This window comes from Lepisosteus oculatus, chromosome 10 (genome assembly GCF_040954835.1).
Source record: "Lepisosteus oculatus isolate fLepOcu1 chromosome 10, fLepOcu1.hap2, whole genome shotgun sequence".
Classification (NCBI taxonomy): Eukaryota; Metazoa; Chordata; class Actinopteri; order Semionotiformes; family Lepisosteidae; genus Lepisosteus; species Lepisosteus oculatus.
In genome coordinates, this window is record NC_090705.1 from 11,095,032 (window position 1) to 11,115,306 (window position 20,275).

Sequence of the window (20,275 nt, forward strand, 5' to 3'; positions counted from 1 at the left end):
GCAACAAAAAATATTCACAACTAGCAGCACGTTCACATGCAGTATTTAGGGTCTGAATGCAGACACAAATCCATACATGGAAGGTTATTCCGGAGATAACAATTGATACCACAGATCGTTTTCTTTCGATCAAACAGCTAATGCTAACATGTTAGGACTTTATATTTCATTCTAATATAAAGAGTTTAGAGCCATAATGATTCCGTCCCCCTGGACACTTCATTCAAGTCATTTCAGAAGCCAATTGTAATCTGTTGGTTTTCTGAAGAATAATTAATACACCCATCCCTTAATTTACAAATGTAGTTTATTCAAAAATGGTCTGAAAGGTGAAGCTTACGAATCCGGAAATGAGCTTCCCATTAATCTATATGTAACAACTTCCGATTTGTTCTGAGAGCTACAAATCATCCCCCATCCCCCATGCTTTTATCCTAATGGAGCCCCGAATCGTAAAAGTGAGAACGCTGATGTATATGATAATTACTCTTTTTACTGTAGAACAGCAGTTAACTAGATATGATAAGACATAAAAATTCTATGACCTTATGAACTGTGAGAGATCGGGCTATGAGGATGGGGGCCTTCCTCTACTTCCTGTACTTTCGTTATAGTGACAATCTCTTTGAAACGGAAAAATAGTTAAGAAAACTTGTGCTTCTTTATAGTGAAAATTCAGAAACTGGACATTTGTAAATTTCGTCAATTGAAGGAAGGGGTTATAGAAAGCTCACTGAAATAAGACATGGTTAATACATATAAATGGATATCACATGTACGAAATAAAAATTATTTTTTCCTGTAACAAGCCTAAAGATTAATCATGTTATAATACATAAAATAAAAAAACAGCTTATGAAGTTCTAAACATTAAGCAATTTATAACTTGCATACAAATGTAGCTCTTTTTACTAATATATGCCCTGATAAAGCCATACATCATGATATAAAGCAACTACAGTTGACAAATGAGCGATGAGGGGTGGGAGTAAATAATCTGTATTGTTTTTTTTATTTAAAAGTAAAAAGTCTAACAACAGACTATCTGCTGATAAAGGGTTCTTTAAACAACCTATATTTTAGAGAAAATAACTGCAGATCATTTCAGATCCTGAGGGTATAAAAAGCTATTGTTACTGGAAGAAAACCAACTCTAGCAAACCTTATCTTATCCTACAGCTCCCATGCAATTGCATTTTTGAGTTGAAAATTATATCCATAAAAAAGAACATTTTAGTCATCCTCTAATTGCTATTGTACGTAATTCAAGGCTACAATAGTAAATCTATAGTTGTAGGAACAAGGGCCTGGTTTATTCATTCAGAGAAAACAAATATGCATTTGACTTACTTCCTGATATAAACTCAGCTCATGCAAAACGAACTAAAAACTTCATTAGTACCTGACAAAAATGAATGCATAATCTGGGTTATTGCTTTTTGCACAGACTGAACTGTGCAATATTTAACTTAAAAACTTTGGTTCACTGAGCAAATGTAATTCACTTCCCAATGTTACTCCTTTGAAACCTTTCCCAGGAAACTAAGCAGCAAGAAATTCATTAACAGGAGAATGCACAAACTTTATTAATAAACTGCTCCTTGATGCCGTAGCATGTAGAAAAATATTTGTATCCTACACAGAACTACTGCTTAAACATATTGGGGTATGGAGAGTATCATGTGGCATCAGGACTGCAGCAAGCTCTGATTTCTCCTTTATTCCAGTTAATAATTGCATACATACAGTATTGAAACTTGCATAATTGCTGGCTGCACAAAAAGAGAAGAATGTGTTCAGATTAGATGTCATTCTCACTAAAGATTGTCTCACTGTAAAACTATTTTTGAGGTAAAAGTTTTTGCTTAATGGAAACAAAAACTTTATTCTGAAGAAACATATTACGTTAAAAAGCAAAGCATTACAATTTCTATTCCAAAAGCACCCAATGTTTCTGGGTCACAGACTAGACTATAAAAGAAGTGTATTTCAATCAAATTATTGTGCACTTCAATAAAACCTAGTGTTTCTTATTCACAGATAAATGGGCTATGATGTTTGTAAAGACAATCACTGTAGATAAGAAAAAATGTACAACTAAGCATCCTAGGCTGAAGACTACTAAAGCCAAATTATAGCAACATTTTCAAAACCTGTGCTTTTCCAAACATCTACAATTGATCTATGTAAGTATTATATCTACGACAGCACATTTATACTTTTTGTAAGTCAATTTGTATTAATATAAGGACCATTATTACATTACAGAGCTTATTGCTAGAAGAAATGACTTGGCTAAAACAAGGAAACAGACTGTTTGGCATTCTGTTTTCAGCAATCCAAAATACCTGACAAACTGACCTTTTGACAATTTACTTTTGTGTTTGAAGGCTCTCCTTAAAATCCAATCCATGATTAATTTTTCTGCTTCACAGTTTTTTTTATGTTTTGTTCCTTGTTATAACCTGTATTATTCCACACTGTCCTGTTGTGTATTAACCTGCCACCACTCTGTTTACAGCAGGCCTGAAAGAGATTAACACCTGAAGCAATCTTCATTAATCTCCACCCGAAGGCTGTGTGAATGTTACCTCTTTCGTCTGGAGAGCTCCCCCTTCTGCTCCAGCTGAAAAGCCTCTCCTTCGGGGACGCTGCCGGGCTCGGAGAGGACCGCAGGGGAGGGGGCCGGGCTCAGTGCGAAAGGCACGGGGCAGGGCTCCTTGGAGCACGTAGTGTGGGTCTCATAGCGGATGAGGCGAGACTGAAGCTTGCCGAAGGCTTTGTCTCGATCCAAAGAATTCCGGTCATCCAGGCAGAATCTAAGAGCGGGAAAAAAAGGTGTTGCACTGAGGCTTGGACATGAATTCATTGAGTCCGGTTGGCTTTTTAAAAAAATAAAATTACGAACATACTCAATTCCGTGATAGTGGGAGTTGGCTGCCTTGTTAAAAGGCAGATGCTGCACTTTCCGGGGTGTCAGGTCACAGGATATCTGGAAGGCGTTTTCCCTGAAAGTATAAAAGATGGGCTTGAATGCGATGCATCTCAGGTACTGTAGCTTTCAAGCATTAAAAGAGAGACTGGAGAAATAATAAATGAAACACACGAAAATCTGTTTCACTTGGAAAAAAACCTGGAAACGTGCCTAGTACAATTGCTCAACATATGCCGTTTTTCCTCAACTTAAGGAAATGTAACAACTCCAGAACAATGCATAATGATGAGACTGGCCTGCATTCAGCCCAGCGAGCTTAGATGTCTTGGCTATCTGAAAATACCAGCTCAAAATGGTCGTAATTTACAGCTTTGACTTGGATATAGTGTTTGAACTGCATTTGATTTTGTTAATTACTTTGCAGTTTAAATAAGATAACCTCATGAAATGGAAGACTTCAAGCAAAGTCATGAAGTAAACAGAAATCTAGAAATCTTTGCAAGGACATTGTTTCGCTACTAGTGAACTGTTTAACAGGCTGAAAAGAAATGTGGAAAAGACGCTCTGCAAAGTCTGCTGCACTGCACACACTGCATCCCATCTCACAGCCAGAATCGCTAGACCATGATTTTTGGCAGCAAGACAACTGCACATGAAACTCTTTTCTTGTGAGCCTCAGAAGACTAACTGAGCTTACAATAAGTGAAGCAGCAACTTCTCAAACTGACAACTTAAATGTCTGTAATTGAGCAGCTAAAAAAAAACGTAAACTGTTTCCTAGACTCAAGCATTTGGCCATGAAAAACGGTTAAGCTTCTGGTGTTGACTAGTTCAGTCTTTGTACACAGAAAGGCACTTTTTCGTTCCTCTTGAAATTTGTGATTAACTTTTCTATAGTGAAAACTTATCAAAGATTATAACCTAAATTATACAGATTATATATTACGTTATATATGCCTAAATTATACAGCTTCATTGACCATTTCTTTTTAAAAATTTGTCATAATTTCATCATGTCATTTTTATCATTTTAATAGGTTCTATATTGGTGAGAATCTATTCTATGTGATAAGCTTTAAGTTAAAAAAAAACAGAATTATACTGCTAATATTTTATTTTGCATAGGAAAAGCTATAGAACTTTTTGATTTTTTTTAAAATGAATTTAATTTCTATAACTTTCCAACCACTACTGTTGAACTGGGGATTAAGCAATGAAGTTGGACAAGCATCGTAAATTTGCGATTGGACAGTCATGACAGCACATATAATGTCACATAAATGTTATTAAAGAAAGTGTTTTAAAACATTTCCATTTCCAGGTCACTATTTGCTCCATCTTATACAGCAAGCTTTCTATAAGCTTCTCAGTCGTCGCTTTTGAAAAACGTTTCCCTCCTGGAAGTGCAGTAGGGAATCCAATTAGCTTCCCACGCTACTATAAAGCAATACTCCAAACCCACTGTATTTCGTCTTACTCAGCCTTGAGAAGCTTTTTCAGAAGCTACTATTGTCATGAGCTCATATTGTCCAGTGCAAAACACCAGAAAGAAGACTTGAACAATTAATAATTTTCAGTTACTTAATACAAAAAGAAAAAAGAGAAATTCATAAAATATAAAGTATGACTTTAAAAGTGAACCTAGGGGGGATGAACAGCTGTCAAGGGACATCTATAATAAAGTGTCTTTTAAAATGTTTGAAAGTGCACCCTAAGGGGTGCACAGTTCCTGCTAATATGATATGCAAAGGAGTAGGCCATTTTCATTCCTTGCTTATTATTCATAATTAAGAGTGCAACACTCCAATGTTCAAATATGTTCCTTGTTTTCCATTTCTTTTTGTTACTTTCCTCCTATATCACGAGGTCTTCAATGTACTGTTTCATTAGGACTATTAATATAATCAGCATGTAATTTTTGTATTTTCACATTTTGATTCATTTTGTTCTGCTATGTATTCAGTTATGCAGAGTTTAGATTTGATATCGTCACCACCAGAAAGCCAAATGGAACGAGAGGAGGTGATGTAGTGTCCTATCAACATCTGATATTTGGTCTTTGCCCTCTCAAGAGCAAAGCTGTTAGGTATCCCAAACTTGTGACTCAAAAAGCAGTTTGAGGGCCAAAATGGTTGATTTAATTTTTATCCCAAACTGGATATAGGAAGGCCAGCAAGACATAAGTGATTAATAACCCGATAAATGTTAGATGCCACATCTGATAATACAGACTACCTAAACCGTTCCTAGTCCTAGATAAGGAATGTATTAAAATGTTGTGGTACACAGGCACTTGGACAAATTAACTTAGCAAAAGGAAGTATTTCCTATCCCAGCTATTTTGAAATCAGAAATGAACTTATGTGAAGAGTATGATGTTTCTCTATTTAATTATCCCTGCTTAAACGTGTTTTTAATGCTACATGCTCTGAAACCTAAAGTATTGTCTTGTACTTTAAAAAGCTTCACTCTACCCCCTCTGAATCTGTAGAGGCTGCAGTTCTCCCGTTGGTAAACCCTCAGGCGTAAAGTGTTTCAGCAGTTCTTTAGCATCCAGCATGGCAGAAGGACATCTTTGACTGTCCTTTGGACCCAACAAAGAATCAGAAGAGCCAGATAACAGAACAGCTGTCCTAGAGAAGAAAAACAAGAAAGCACAGTGTTCAGAAAATTGGTAGCAACAATACCCAACCTTATCGCTTATAACTAACTGGGCACAAGCAGCAATCACTTTATTATAAATTAATTAAATTGTCTATTAATAAAGCTAATGATTTAGAATAAACCTGGAAAATGAAGCTGGGGAAAAACTGGAACATAACTACTTCTTAGCAACCTAGTTAAAAAGAAACTTGGATAAGCACGAGAGATGTTCAGTTAATACACACACAGATCATTTAGCAGATCAGAAGCATAGAACATGTAAGAGCAAAGTCTGAAATGATCCATTTTTAAATGTTGGCAATATTAACTTGGATTCCTTCTTTATTGTTATCCGTAATTGGAAAAAAAGAAAAAAAACACACTTGCAAATAACATTGTGGTGCAACGCTGCCTTTAAGCTTTTTAAGTCATCTTACTCAGTCAGCATTTTTTGCAAAATGTTTTGCAGTACACCATAAAGTATTCCAAATCAATTTTTTTTGTGATACATAAGTATTCCAAGAAACCTAAAGCTATCTTATTATGAAACACATCATTTGGGAAAAATCAATTTGATTACAGACGTATCTTCTTGGTAACTATAATGTGAAATTCTCCCGGCTCAATGCTTGAAAACTGGTAAACTAAAAAAACGTCAGTTTGGACTTTCTATGATTTGCATAGCTAAGCCTGAACTTTCAAATGCTCCAATGTCCAGTAGTTACATATATTTAAGCTTTTAAAACTATTTTTAGTTATCTCTACCTTGTTCTGAACATATGCAGGAATATTTTTATGCAGGACCTCTGGCTTCTCAAGTCCCAATACATGATCTTTAAATCTGTATTCCAGTATTCACTAATAGTCTGAAACAGTGGTTCTTAACCTGGAGTTCGTGTGAATAGTGTATTAAAATAAGTAAGTCATTAAACAGCATACAGTAATATAACAATTTCAGAAAGGCGCAATAAAGAATCATTGTGAAAAACAGCACCACCCAGTGGCTATTTTATTACAACAGACGTTTGTATTTTCAAGTCCTTCACCTGTGGCAGTGAACAAGCTTTTACCGCAAAAAGAGCTAAAAAAAAATGGAGCGGCGTCTAACCGGAGGGAGTTTAAAACTCAAAGTCAAGCCATCGAAAATGCTAGGACATCAACAAACCAGACAGAGTTTATCTGCAAACAAAGCCAATGGAGTTGTTTGAAAGAAAGCTATAGGAGATAGGAGGCCAGAAGTCTATCGTACAGAAAGCCGCCATAGTAAATGAAAAGGCACTTGGGGGCTCATTTGTTATCTCACATTGTATTGTCAAGACTGGGAAAACATCCACAAGAGGTGAGACTTTTTTTTTTACCATATGCAAAGAATCTGTTTCCACTATATGTGAGGAAAAACACAGCAGACCATTGTCAAACGAGACTGCGTCGAAAAGCATCGAACGCAAGGCAAACAATGTGTTCGAGCAAGTTATTTCCAAAGTTAAATCCAGTGTCTCCATGTTCAACTTCAAATTCAACTGGATGAGACCACGGATGTGGCAGGAGAGGCACAGGTACCGTGTTTTTTGTTTTGCCATCTTTGCCACGTGAAACTGGTGAAAAGCTTTTCGCTGTGCTGGACAGAAATGGGCAGAAATGAGTGTGCTTCTACACTGACAGAGCACAAAGCCTTGACTGGGAAACACAGTCGGCTGTTGCCTCAAGTGAAGTGCACGCATTTGCTCCACTCGCAGTGAGGACACATAGTACGAGAGGGAAGCCCCTATAGCAAAGAGGATGCCCTGAGAACTCAATGTGATGGATAAAGTGGTCCGCACAGTCAGCTCCATCAAGAACAGTGCAAGATGTCCTCAGCTCCTCAAAACTTTGTGTCAACTGATGGGAGCAGAGCACCAGCAGCTGCTGTATTATACCTAAGTGCGCTAGCTGTTCAGGGCTAAGGAGACGAGGTGAGGACTTTTTTTCATCAAAGAAAAAATCTCAGCTAGGTAATAGCTTTTCAGATTGTGATACGTCTTGCCCTTTTAGCCTACCTACAGACATTTTCGGCCAGCTGGATGACATAAATGCAGTACACCAGGAAAAAAAAAAATTCCACTCTTTAATCTTTCCAACAAAATTTTGGGGTCGATCACGTTATGGCAAATGCAGTTTCTCAGTGACAACTTTGAGGTTTTCCCATTACTGGATGAGTGAGTTTTTATGTGAGAACAGTGTGCAAAAAGCTGACTTGTAGAACATTATCGGGGTTCAGTATCGGGGTGACTGTGAAGTCAGATTTACAAGTAGTTTCCAGAAAACATGGTGCTCTACCACAGACGGATGGATCAGACATCCATATTCAGAGACAGGTAACAGGATTACTGCTTGAATTTGAAGGATATTGACTCATCTCGCTAATGATTTGGCTCAGAAGCAGATATTTGCAGAGAGCCCACTGTCTGACTTTCGGATCTCAGAACACAGCCTTGAAAAAGATTCTCCCATTCACATCAATCTATATTCGTGAGTCTGACTTTTCAGCGCTAACTTACATAAAGAACAATTACAGAGTCCCTCTCAAGGCTGAAGATGATTTGCGTCTTCACCTTAGCCCAACAAATCCCTGACTAGAAGTCTTTTCTGCCTCTATGCAAGCACTACCATCTCATTAAGCGAGTAGTTCCCCCCCCCATTATCATTATATTTTTAATTTGATGTGAAAATTTGTTGTTTTTTTTTGCTTGGCAGGGATGCAACACCTTTTCACTCATCCAAATGGGGACTCCAATAAACTCTGTAAGCAGCGCATCACAAACGCAAGTGGATGAACTCAAATTGGGGAACACATGGAAAGTTGTGAAAGGGGAGATCAAAGTCATGTGATTTTCATTCTTCAATCCTCAAACCGATGAAAAAAGTCAGTGTGCAAAGTGAGCATCTGAAAACCATGCATCTTTCCAGGTTCTGATCAGATATTGTGAGCTGTTGAGAAGTGGGGAAGTGCGTGAACTGCTTGTTACCACTTTGACACAATAAATTACCAATGAGTCAATGGAATGCTGTTGTTTCAACGGTAAGTGACAACAGGTAATTAAATTCTTTTCTCCTTTTCGGTAGAAGAAAAAAGCTAGCTGAGAGTCACGGGGGGTCAGACAGAAATGCTAGAAGCACTGGATCTAGCCTGCAAGCCGAATTTAGTTGAATCATTGCCAAGGGATGAATATATCTCTTAATTTGAAGATTTTATTTTTACACTTGGTTTGTAAAGCATTTTAAACTGCTATTTGCATGAAAGGTGCTCTATCAATAAACTTTATTATTTTTTATTATAAAACTCATTCATTACCAATTGTGGGTTATCATTCAAGCCATATTAGGTCCAGTGATAAGAATCCCCCAAATGAAAAATGACGCATAGTTCACCTTGACTTCTGACGGATCTTCTCCTGGTTTTCAAAATTTTGAAGGACTCTTCTCTCAGGCCATTCTAAACGGGTCATGTTGCGTGCATCAGATCCTAAAAGAACTTCTATAGTTAAAATTCTTCATATGGGATTCAGCTGAGAGAAAGTACAGTTTAACATAAACCTTCCAATTCTCAGAACATTTTTCAAGTCTTTTAAAGGACTAGAGAAAGTTCTGTCCCGCACATCTGATTCTTATGTTACCTATATTATTATGTTATATAACAGTTTTCTAGACTCTCCACTCAAAGTGTTTTACAGGAAATGGGGACTCCCCTCCACCACCACCAAGTGCAGTCCCCACCTGGATGATATGACAGTAGCCAAAATGCACCAGTACGGTCATCACACACCAGCTACCAGTGTGGAGGAGAACAGAATGATGAAGTGAATTTATGGATCGAGATTATTAGGAGGCCATGATTGGTAAAGGCCAAGGGGGAAATCTGGCCAGTATGCCAGGGTTACACCCCTACTCATTTCGAGATAAACACTTGGATTTTTAATGACCAGACGATTTCATTTTTATTTCTCATAAAAAATATGGCGCCATCACTATACTGGGGAATTAGGACAAACACAGACTGACAGGTGGACACTCTCTACAGGTCCTACTAACACCTTTTTCAGCAGCAACCTTAGCTTTACCAGGTGGTCTCCCATCCAGGTACTGGTCAGGATCACACCTTCTTAGCTTTAGTGAGTTGCCAGTTGTGAGTTGCAGGGTGATATAGCTGCTGGCAAATATATTTTAAGGACCTTTTTAATGCTGCTATAGTATTAGAAACTAAAACAGAAAGTATCTTTTAACATTCGCTGATGCAGCTAACTACAGAGTACCCTCACTTGCTTAGGTAAAACAGTGTGATGGCAGTGACCTTCATTCTCTGGAGGTCAAAATGCAATCCCCCACCTTACAGCAGTGACAAATGACAAGAGACATTAGAGCAGATGGTTGTCATTCCTATTAATGGCATAGCTTGTAACCACAATTCTGTAAAAATACATTCTTGCTTGTAAGAGTGAAATACATATTATATAAAAATATATAAGGTTGTTTTGCTTATTTTGTCTAGTAATATCAGACTAAATGATACTACCTAGTTTATACTGCAGCATTCCAAATTTTAATTCACCGAGAATATTTGATGGTATATTGACTATAAATTGTCTGAAATAAATGCATCAGCTAAATAAATAAGATCAAACCCAGGAAATTAAATGAATCGATTAATCATACCAGGGCGTCTTCTGACACGATTCACTTTTTGTTCTTCAGTATGAAGTACTGTTCTGGGTATTCTAGCATCGTGCATCTTTAGATATTGTTCTCTGGCAAGAGTCAACAGAGCTTTCAGATCATTGACTGGAACTGATGCAGGTTTCTTGTTTTCTTCTCTCCTTCCTATAAAAAAAGAAGGTAATTACAGGTGTGTTTCTGCCCCTCCCTCTCTAAACTGCCAACTTCTCTTCTGCACACAACCAAGAGAGGTGCTGCAGGAAGAAAAGCTTTATTTACGGGAGTCCTAGTGATTATCCCCTTGATGTGGTGTGGGATATGATAGTGTTCAAATACAACTTAAATCAAACTATGTGGGATGGATACATATGAATTAGCCAGGTCCAGTCAGACAACTGTCAAGACTCCTCTATTGAACTTCACCTCCTGGACCATCTGACTTAGGACCCCTGTGTGCTCCAAGCATCCTGAAAAGCCTGGGATTGCTTCTTTGTGTTGTTCTCAGACATGTATGTTGTCAACCTAAGAAAATCTTGCTCTCCACACTAAGAAGTGAGATCACTTTAAACTGCCCAATGGATGAGGGGTTCTTCTCCTAAGGAACAAAGCATCTCCCTGCCCACTTCCAACTTGATGGGATTGTCCCTTTCTTCTATGCAAGTCTCAAAGCAGCTTGTTCATCTGATCGGCTTTCGGCAGATAAAATATGAAAAAGCCTTTAAAAATGTGTTGCTGTTTAATGTATTACTGTAACAGCTTTTAGAACATTGTGGCATTCGAAATCCTGCTCCACAGGAGCTAAAGACAGAAAAATAAACTGCACGCATGGGAAGATGGCATACAGGTAATGAAGTGCCAGAACTTTGGAGCAAACAACTTACTGAGCCATTCCTTCAGGGCCAGTGTCTGCACATTGGTCAGCCCCCTTTCCCTTTGCATCAGCTGGTCTCCATGAAGACAAGGCATTGACCCCAGCCAGGTGGACACATCTGTGCCAGTTAAAAAGAAAAACACACGATTGATTGTACAATACCTTTTGAAGAGAAAGATACACCTGTTTGACCTATGACATTAGCACTTCCTGTGCTTGTATTCACTTTTCCCTTTGATATAATGCCAGGACAATAAATAATAAAACTCGTGGCCTCTATGCTCTATATTAAAGTTCACCAAATGGACCCTCACTGTGAGTTGAGCAGAGAGCATGCAAGGACTGTAGGAATGTCTCTTAATGATTACTAAACCATTTCCTCTGAATAAAAAATAGGCACATCCAGAGTCTCAATATAAAGAAGCCCTGCTGTTTCTTTTACTCACTAGAGAAGTACACTTGCAAATGACCTTGATGTTTTTTTTATTGATTTGTATTCTAAGGTCTACAAGGTTCTCATAATGCTCCAGGCACACAGGCAGCAAAACACATTTTTAATTAGTACTTACGTATAGATGTTTTGGACTTTTTATGACTACATGTACACTAGAAGTCAAAATGCGCCTGATTTTTTAAAGAACCATAGCGTAGTACTTTTGAACGTAATGTGCTTATTAAATTGTTAGGGGACATACAAAGAGCCAGAAGTGAAAAATGGATTTAACTTGCTACTGTTTCACAGAGTATTTTCTTTCTGAAAGAATGTTAACATTAGTAAAAATGAGTGAAAAAGAATCCTAATTGTCCTCCTCCAGACCGAAAACAAGCACGCTCTCAAGGTAAAAGAGCAACGTATTACTCATCTGCTGTAAGTAATATGTAATAAATGTAATTATTTGTTTAACAAGAAAGAAGAAATGGCATTATCTAATGTCATACAAAATACCCTCAAGTTCTTAAAAGTCCTGAGACAGTCTTTTCTTCGACAAGGGAATAATTGAATCAGACCTGATGTAATACTAATACTGATGTAATCTGAGTTTATAAGAAATATGAAGAATGCAAATTACTTCTATTTGAGTAAGAAATTATTAATATCCTTCCACATGTACACTAATACAATGCCTTTCACTATGCTAATTTCATTATTTCTCATTTGAAGTTAAAACTGATTTACTGGAGTTCATTTCTAAATTTAAAGTTGTTACTTTCTCTGCCTTCAGTGATCTATGAAATATTTGTTAATATTCTGTAATAAAGTGAAATTGACTTTTAGCAAAAAAAAAAGCTTCATAAAGAAGGCACCAACCCTGAAATCAAAGAAACATGTTAAGCACTCATTTAGCTTCACAGTGCGGATTGATCATTTGGGCAACAGACGTTGTACAGAGTATCTTTCAAATCCACCTAAAACACTTAATTTGAAAGATAATTTTACAATACTGCCAAAAAAGTTGTAAAACTTAATATGTAGGAAAAAAACTGAGCCTAATTTTTACATGAAAACTGGCACAAGAGCAAAATAAAAACAAAGTTAAATTATTTTTCTTTACAGTGAAGTCTTTAAAAGTCTAGGAAAACACTTATAAAACAAGGAAAAAAATGATATAATTGTATCAAATATAACACAGGTAGATCTTTGAATGTCCCACCTACACAGAGGCAAAAGGTTGTGGGAGTATGAAAGAAACTCGTCAGCCATGTTGTTAAAACCAGTACTCTGGCTTCCTTCAAAAAACATCAATCACTAATCACTAAATGGGCTAGGTAGGCCAAAGGCTTTTCTTTTGTTTGCAATCATTCTTTTTTTCTCCTCTTTTACTTTTTACAAAAACAACATACAATCCTCTTTCACATTAACAAACATAGGTATTTAAAAAAATATTCCAAATAGTTACTAATACTACTCTAAATCCCCTCAGAAAACTGGGTAGAGTATGCTTCTGACAGAGGTGGGTCTGTTTGTAACCATTCTAACATTCCCTTCCATTTACAAAATGTATTTGATTATTTAATTATTATTTTTTTTTAAATCCACCGCTCCTTGGCTACACACCTGCTATTGGCAAAGACTTCCCTTTGACCAATCCACTGACAGTGGCCTGGCCAGCAGCTCCATTGATCTGACTGGCAGAATGAATCAGTCTGGCTTTGCAGTCCCCAGTGTCTGTACCCTGGACTAGGAGGAGGTAGAGTCCATTCTCCCCTTTCACTTCAGGATCACAGGCTGAAGAAGATAATTTTCTTATATATATATATTTCTAGATACATTTGGATGTATATGAATACGTGTAGAAAATTTCATGTATATATGCAATGCATTATATAACAATGGACAGGTACAAAAACAAAAACATTCCAGGATAAGGAGTCATGGATCATCAAAAGCTTAAACCTAAATACAGATCTATTTACTAACAGACGGCTTCAAATTGAGAATGGCAAAGTGATTTATTACTGTCATTATACTGGGCTCAATGATGTAGGTTAGAAAAAAACAAGCTAAATCTTCAATAGTTGAAAGGCAATTTAGCTTCCATTAAGAGCTATCCATTTGAGAATTAAGGGATAAAAGTACCAATGAATCAGGTTTATGGCAGAGTCTCCTGGCACCGTGGTCAGGGAAGTTGCCAACACAACAATTGTATAGATATTCAAACCACTGTTTGTTTCTGTATTATATGTACATTTTAAGAAATGACAGGATTTACCAAACACATACGACCAGCTTCGAAATGTAATGAATGGGGTGTACACAAATACTATATTTAGTATTGCCAAAACTATTTTCTAACCCTGGTTTAAACAAAAACACACCTACTGTTTAAAGTTGCCATTGAGCCCATAATTAATGAAGAGTAATAAGTGATTGAAAATAACACCTCTCTGATTGTCATCTCGCTTTGTATCACTGAAAATCATGACTGACGCATATCCCAGTCATATCAGATTTTACCCTGTGTTTTATTACCCCTCCACTTTAACAATAACCAAGTGGAAAGATCTAATTAGAAGCCAGTGCCAACCATGGCTATTCCACAAACATCAATACAACATACTAACTGGAAGAAACAAAAGGAAGAGGTTCAGCTACCCACCAAAGAGTGATTTAGGTTTCTTTGCCATATACTCTTTCCATTTCTGAGTGCTTAACTGATTCGATGGTGGAATTACTATGTTGCTAACAGTACAGGACAATGCGAATAATGCTCCAACCTGTGGAAGAAGGAAAAAAAGACAGCTCAAAATCATTATTTAATTCAGGCCCTGACTTTTAACATATGCTAAACAACTCTAATGAAAAAGCATTCATTTTTAATTACAGAGGGAACTGGGCGTCCACAGCCTGTGGCCCAGATCTACAATGCAGACTGATTACAGAGAAGCGTAGTTTCATGCAGCAAGGCACTGATGTGGTTCTGGTTTATAGAATGCCACCCTATTATATCAATACCCTTTACAGCAACCTACAGTATGTCAACACAGGGCAAATTAACAGCTAAGCACCTGTGTGTGAGCACCTGAAGAAGGTCCAAGGCCGAAACGTTGTGTTTTCTTTCTTCTCTTTTCATCATGGAATAAACCTATTTCTTGTACCTTTGCAGCCTACGCATGCTGACGCAGCTGCCCACCTGAACTACTTAAAGTGTTAAATAACAATAATACAAACCTTCCCACGGAGTGATCCCAGCTGATTCAAAAGCAATTTAGACTTGTCTCCCTTTGGTCCTGTTAACACTTCGCTGGATTAGCAAGTTAAGAGTTTTTTGAGAATCACATTTTATTCAATTAAAATTTTCCAAAAACAAAAACAAGAATGAAAAAATATGCCCCATACACCCTTTATTCTCCTCTGCATACACAAAAGGACTACTAAAAAAAGATGACCGTAGAATCACATACAGTGTGAAAATAAAAAGTCCAAGCAGAAGTGAGAGATGAGGAGAGATTCTAAGAACATGAGTTTAGGTTTACAGACCATTAGAAGTGGTCCTTCTGGAACAAATGGGACTTGTTCATGCAAGAAAGATCCAATGAAGAATGTGAAGAAACTCTGAGACAACACTGTATACGATCAAAAAGAATAGAACAAAAGATTCAGTTTTTATCATAAAACTGCTTTTGAATTACAAAAAAGTGAAAAGGGAACTGGTTCTTTTGTTAAACACAGATCAAAAATTAAAAACAAAAACTAGATTAAAATTCAAGTTTATGATGCACAATTTATGCTAGCAATATTTTTACAGTTTTTAAAACATGAGCTGTCATACTCTACAGTTGCTTTGTTGTGTTCTTAATACCTTTAGTTACTATGGAAGATGGATTAGCAGTTATGAATTCTAATTATTTTTGAACATATTAAATAGAAGTATACATTTTGCAAAGAAGAAAGTCTGTGTTTAAAAAGTTTCCCTCTCCTCTGTCAGCCTTCAATGCACTTCACAACACAATATAACTTGTGTGGACATGTCTTTAAAGGAAATGAAAGAGCATAAAAATATGAGTTTCCTACTCCTATGACCTTGAAGAGTAAATACAGATTCATGCATACATTTTTATTCATAGAACTTAGGCCTCTCTACAACAGTTACCAGGAGACAGTAACTGCAGAATAACCAAAGCAGTACATGAACCTATATCCTTCTTATCCAAGGACTAAAATAAAGTTATTTTCCTTATTACATCGCCAGGAGGCAGGGATATTCCTCCCTAGAAAGAATTAAAACTGTGTATTCATAAAGTCTAAAGAATGCTTCATCATTTTTATAATCAGATTTGCAAAGTGCCACACTGAATTAACGGTCATGTACTGTACATAATTAATCCACAGAGTACAAAGCCAAACGACATCGTAACCTCTACAGGACAAAGGTCCACAAAAGAATTTCAAAACGCCTTAATTAGTTGCCCCGAACAAGTCTTTTTTTTTTGCATCAGCATTTCTTTATACTATTATGTCCATTACCAGTGAAATACTTAGTCTCATGAGACACATTCTGGAAAAAAACTGAACTCTTCTGCCTACATATGAAAGTTAAGACCCTGCTTCACAAATAACATTTTCACTGCAGCAGTTTACCCCTGTGTTTGATACTGCCACATGAAAAAGGGAGCTGTGAAGTCTGCCAGAGTTTCACAGTGGTGTTACTGGAAAGGATACAGCTTGAACTCGGTGCTGGAATAGAAGTTTATTGGAAGGTCAGGCAGCGCCACCAGCTGTACCAAATCTAAAACAGGCCTATAATAGTGGTACACCTAAAAGAGACAGAGAAAAAAATAACCCAGTGTTATACTTCAGGGTGCAATCACAACATGCATATTTCCGCAATTTTAAAGCACAGAATAACTTGCTTATAACCTGCATTTCTCCAAGTCCAATGTCCAATTTTCTCCACTTACAAACATTTGCAGATTTGTGTTTTTTTCTCTTTAGAGTCCCCAAACGTTTAGCAACTTATCTTAGCACCACGACCCCCGTCTCAAGGAGAAGAGGGAGGCGATATCCTCTAACATACCACCCAAAACACCAACCGGTCATCGGCCACGCTGCAAACTGCGTCGCCTACCAGGACTCCGAGACCAGCTGGAAGGGAGGCAGGTCTCTCCCTGATGACACAGCTTGCTGAGGAGTTGCTGTTAGACAGGAAGCCCTTGAGAAGTCTCACCTGAGCCACCCAGGCAGCTTTTGCACAGCTGTACACAGCCGCTCCGGGAATGCTGGTAGCAGCTGGTGAATGTCAAAGCATGGCTGGCTTGGATTTATCTTCAAACGTCTAGAGCAGATTTCACACTGGAGCCACCAGTTCTCTGTTGAAGAACACTCTGGGCAGTCTTGCTAGAGTTCAGGATTCATTTACAACACCAAAGCCAATACAACTGGAAAAATTCAAGTGTCCTCTTTTGCAATAACAAATGGACACTTCATCTCCAGAAGGAATTTAACAGCACTACCTGAATAATGCAAAAATGTTTAGTCTTAAACGAAGCTGACGAAGTTGGGGGCTTGACTTGTTTATTTCGAATCTTGCGAATTATTGACACGGTTACTGCAAGAGACCACGGCAGATCGATGAAAAAAGCGGACAAAAGTGGAAATTAAAATTTCAGGACTGAAAGCAGCATACATTTAATTACACAGAGACGCACAGATGACTGCAAAACACTGCTCAGTTGTTCTGTTGAAGCTCACTCCTTGCGATTTGTCAAGAAACAGCTTGATGAGATTCTTGGATCAATAAGCTACTAGCAATTAAGACAGAGATTACCCAAATGGCCTCCAGTCATTTGTATCTTGTGCACTTTCCTTACCAAATGTTGTGTGATGTTTTTAAATCAGACTATTTCAGAACTTGAACCAATACCTAAGTCCTTATATATATATAATATATCGCATCTTCAATTAGAGGGGAACTGCAATCCCCAATTCTCAGACCAGTTATCAAATTTCGGTAAAAAAATAAATTCATTGATGGCACAGAAACATTTTATGAATTTCGAATTAAGCACAAAATTGTGAACTTTTGTGAAAGTTCTGTTTAGCCACCATGTTGTCAGAAACACCTGGTCTCACCAAGGGCGACAGCAAGTGCTAACACCAATTGTGACATGTGTCCCCTTCCTGCTCTCTAGTCACAGGCTAGTCACAGTGACTAATATAATGCGATGTACGAGCAAATTAAGTACAGGTTGTGGAGCAGATATTTCACTGCAGAAAGTTTCCAACGTGATCTGCATGCAGAGTTAACAAGTTAGTAGAATTTGTTTCTATTGGATTAAAAGAGACGTATTCACATGCCTGCTTGTGTACAATATCACAGGGCCGCAACACATCACCAGAAATTTTGTTACCTCATTACCTCATTCTGAACAGCACAATATGGGGCTGCACATATACCTGGAAATTTGGTCTATTTTGTAAATTGAAGGTTTTACAAGTTACCGTGTATATTTATCTTTTATTGTGGTTTGAAATGCACTCGTCAATGCTGATTCTTTCTAACCCCAAAATATAAAGATGACGTGCACTTCCCCTTGAAATTAAAAAAAAAAAAATTAGAACTTGGGTGGAAACAGATAACAGCTATAAGACCTTCAAGAAAACGGTGATCAACATCTGAATGCAGCACACCAATTTGAGAATTTCCTATTTAGAAATAAAAAGCAAAACTAGAATCTAATTAAATTATTAAAATAGATTTTAAAAGATTAAAAGAATCTGCTCAAATAAAAAAAAACAGTTCTAGATGATTTTTTCCATGTGCTACATTCAAAGAGACATGACATAACACACAGTTAAATGTGTTTCATATACACTGCTTAAACAAAGCACTCTGTCAACCATTCTTAAATACATTAAATGCTGCCTAATAGAATTAGTTCAGTTACAAAATGTGATTTTCTCTAAGCTTTAAGGTTTGTTGTGTTTACACTGTTGCTAACTTCCCATCTCATAACAACATCTGCTTTGTTTGCACCAGGGTCTATTGCAATGTAAGCAGCAGTTGGCTAAATACAGACTGGCCTGTGTTTCTCCTATATTAGCTTATTTGTGACCCGGATTAACACTTCAGAAGATTTTACGTGAATAAAGGAAAACAGGTTATACAGGTTATTACTTTCAGGAGGATTTTAAATCTTGACATTAATGTGAATTAGGCCTGTCAAATGAGGGCACCACAAACTATATTCAGCTGTATTTCACTCAGAACAGGGCTAAACCCTTGTAATTTTGGATATCCAGCGTGATATTCTTAATTTTTCTTCTATTTCACCTATCACAAACACAGAACAAGAAATAATTTCACAATTACTGTGCAGGCATATATAAATAAACCCAATACAGCAAAACTGTAACATCCAGATTTCTTCAGAAGTGAGCTGTGGTTTAAGAGAAGCGTGTTGGGATAACATTAATATGGAATCATAAGGGAGAGAATGATTCAATTTAAAAACTACATTTTGCTAACTGATATTTATCCAGAAATGATAATTTACTGGCCTTTAGTTAATGGTTTAATGGAACACTTAAACATACGAGTCAATAAACAGACTAGGAAGGCTGTAAGAGACTTAGACCTTCATGTAGGGAGCTGCATCAGCATGCGTAGGCTGCAAAGAAACAAGTAAAGGTTTATAACATGCTGAAAAGAAGATGGAATTCTAGCATGGAATAAATCTTTACTTGCTCCTTTGTAAGAGACATATACTGCAATGCAAGGTAAAAACGTATGCAATGTGGAAACCAATAAATAAACTGAATTTGATATTTTAGCATTCATCAGGGAAAATAGTATCACTCTTTAGATTGAACAAGGATCTTGTAATGTCCTAAGCAACATCAACCATCAACTTAACGTAGAAGAAAGTGCTCTAAGGACTAGGAGTAAAGTTCAAGCAAAAGCAAAATCACCTGGGCCAGACATTTTCCTAGTTGTATGCAAAGACATGAGGGTTGTTATTCAGAGACAATTAGTTGGGATTTCTCAGAAAGCTCTTGAGATGTAAACATACCAGCAGATGTAGACATGTATACACAGTTAAATGCAGTGATGTATATTAGAAGACGAGGAGCAGTCGTTTTCAGAAGCTAGGTAAAAAATAAATGTAGGTATTTATGTTCTTCTCCTTTAGACAAAGTGGAAAATCCATAAAAAATAAAAAAATAACAATAAGACCACATTTAAAGTGCATACATTTTTTTAAATCAGTTTACAAAACATTAATAACATTGATAAAGCATGACTTTGCGTTTAAAATGAATCCCCGGGGATTCTTCAAGTCACCTCAAGATGAAATTATTGGATCAATCAGGTGTTCTATCTACCCTCTCAGTTGTTTACTTTGTCCTTGTTCATAAGCAACATAGTTAACAGTGAAACTTCTAATTAAATTAACAGAAATAACACATAGCCCAAATGTACTTTAAAGCTGTAAAGAAGATCCAAAACATTAATAAAGCAGCAGGCTCCAGATTTGAAGTACTCATCTGAGAAACAGATGGAGCACTGATTTACTGTGACAGAAGAAACAAACATGCAGATAAACAAAAATCCTATTTTATCAGAACTAGTAAATTGACTCAGAATTACAAACTAGATAACATCACTAATAAACCCAAGAGTAATTAACCAGAAAGT

At 37.0% G+C, this 20,275-nt stretch overlaps 1 protein-coding gene across 1 annotated transcript in view; it reads right to left on the reverse strand.

Annotated features, from left to right (window-relative positions):
• mtbp (MDM2 binding protein) overlaps positions 1–20,275 on the reverse strand; it is a 34,815-nt gene that overhangs the window by 5,619 nt on the left and 8,921 nt on the right. The window contains exons 9-18 of the mRNA XM_069194909.1: positions 16,300–16,394; positions 14,809–14,881; positions 14,237–14,354; positions 13,195–13,365; positions 11,149–11,256; positions 10,268–10,432; positions 8,987–9,080; positions 5,410–5,568; positions 2,913–3,008; positions 2,592–2,819 (exon numbers count right to left, since the gene is read on the reverse strand). Of these exons, the coding sequence (XP_069051010.1) occupies positions 2,592–2,819; positions 2,913–3,008; positions 5,410–5,568; positions 8,987–9,080; positions 10,268–10,432; positions 11,149–11,256; positions 13,195–13,365; positions 14,237–14,354; positions 14,809–14,881; positions 16,300–16,394 (1,307 nt within the window). The remainder of the gene's footprint in view (positions 1–2,591; positions 2,820–2,912; positions 3,009–5,409; positions 5,569–8,986; positions 9,081–10,267; positions 10,433–11,148; positions 11,257–13,194; positions 13,366–14,236; positions 14,355–14,808; positions 14,882–16,299; positions 16,395–20,275) is intronic.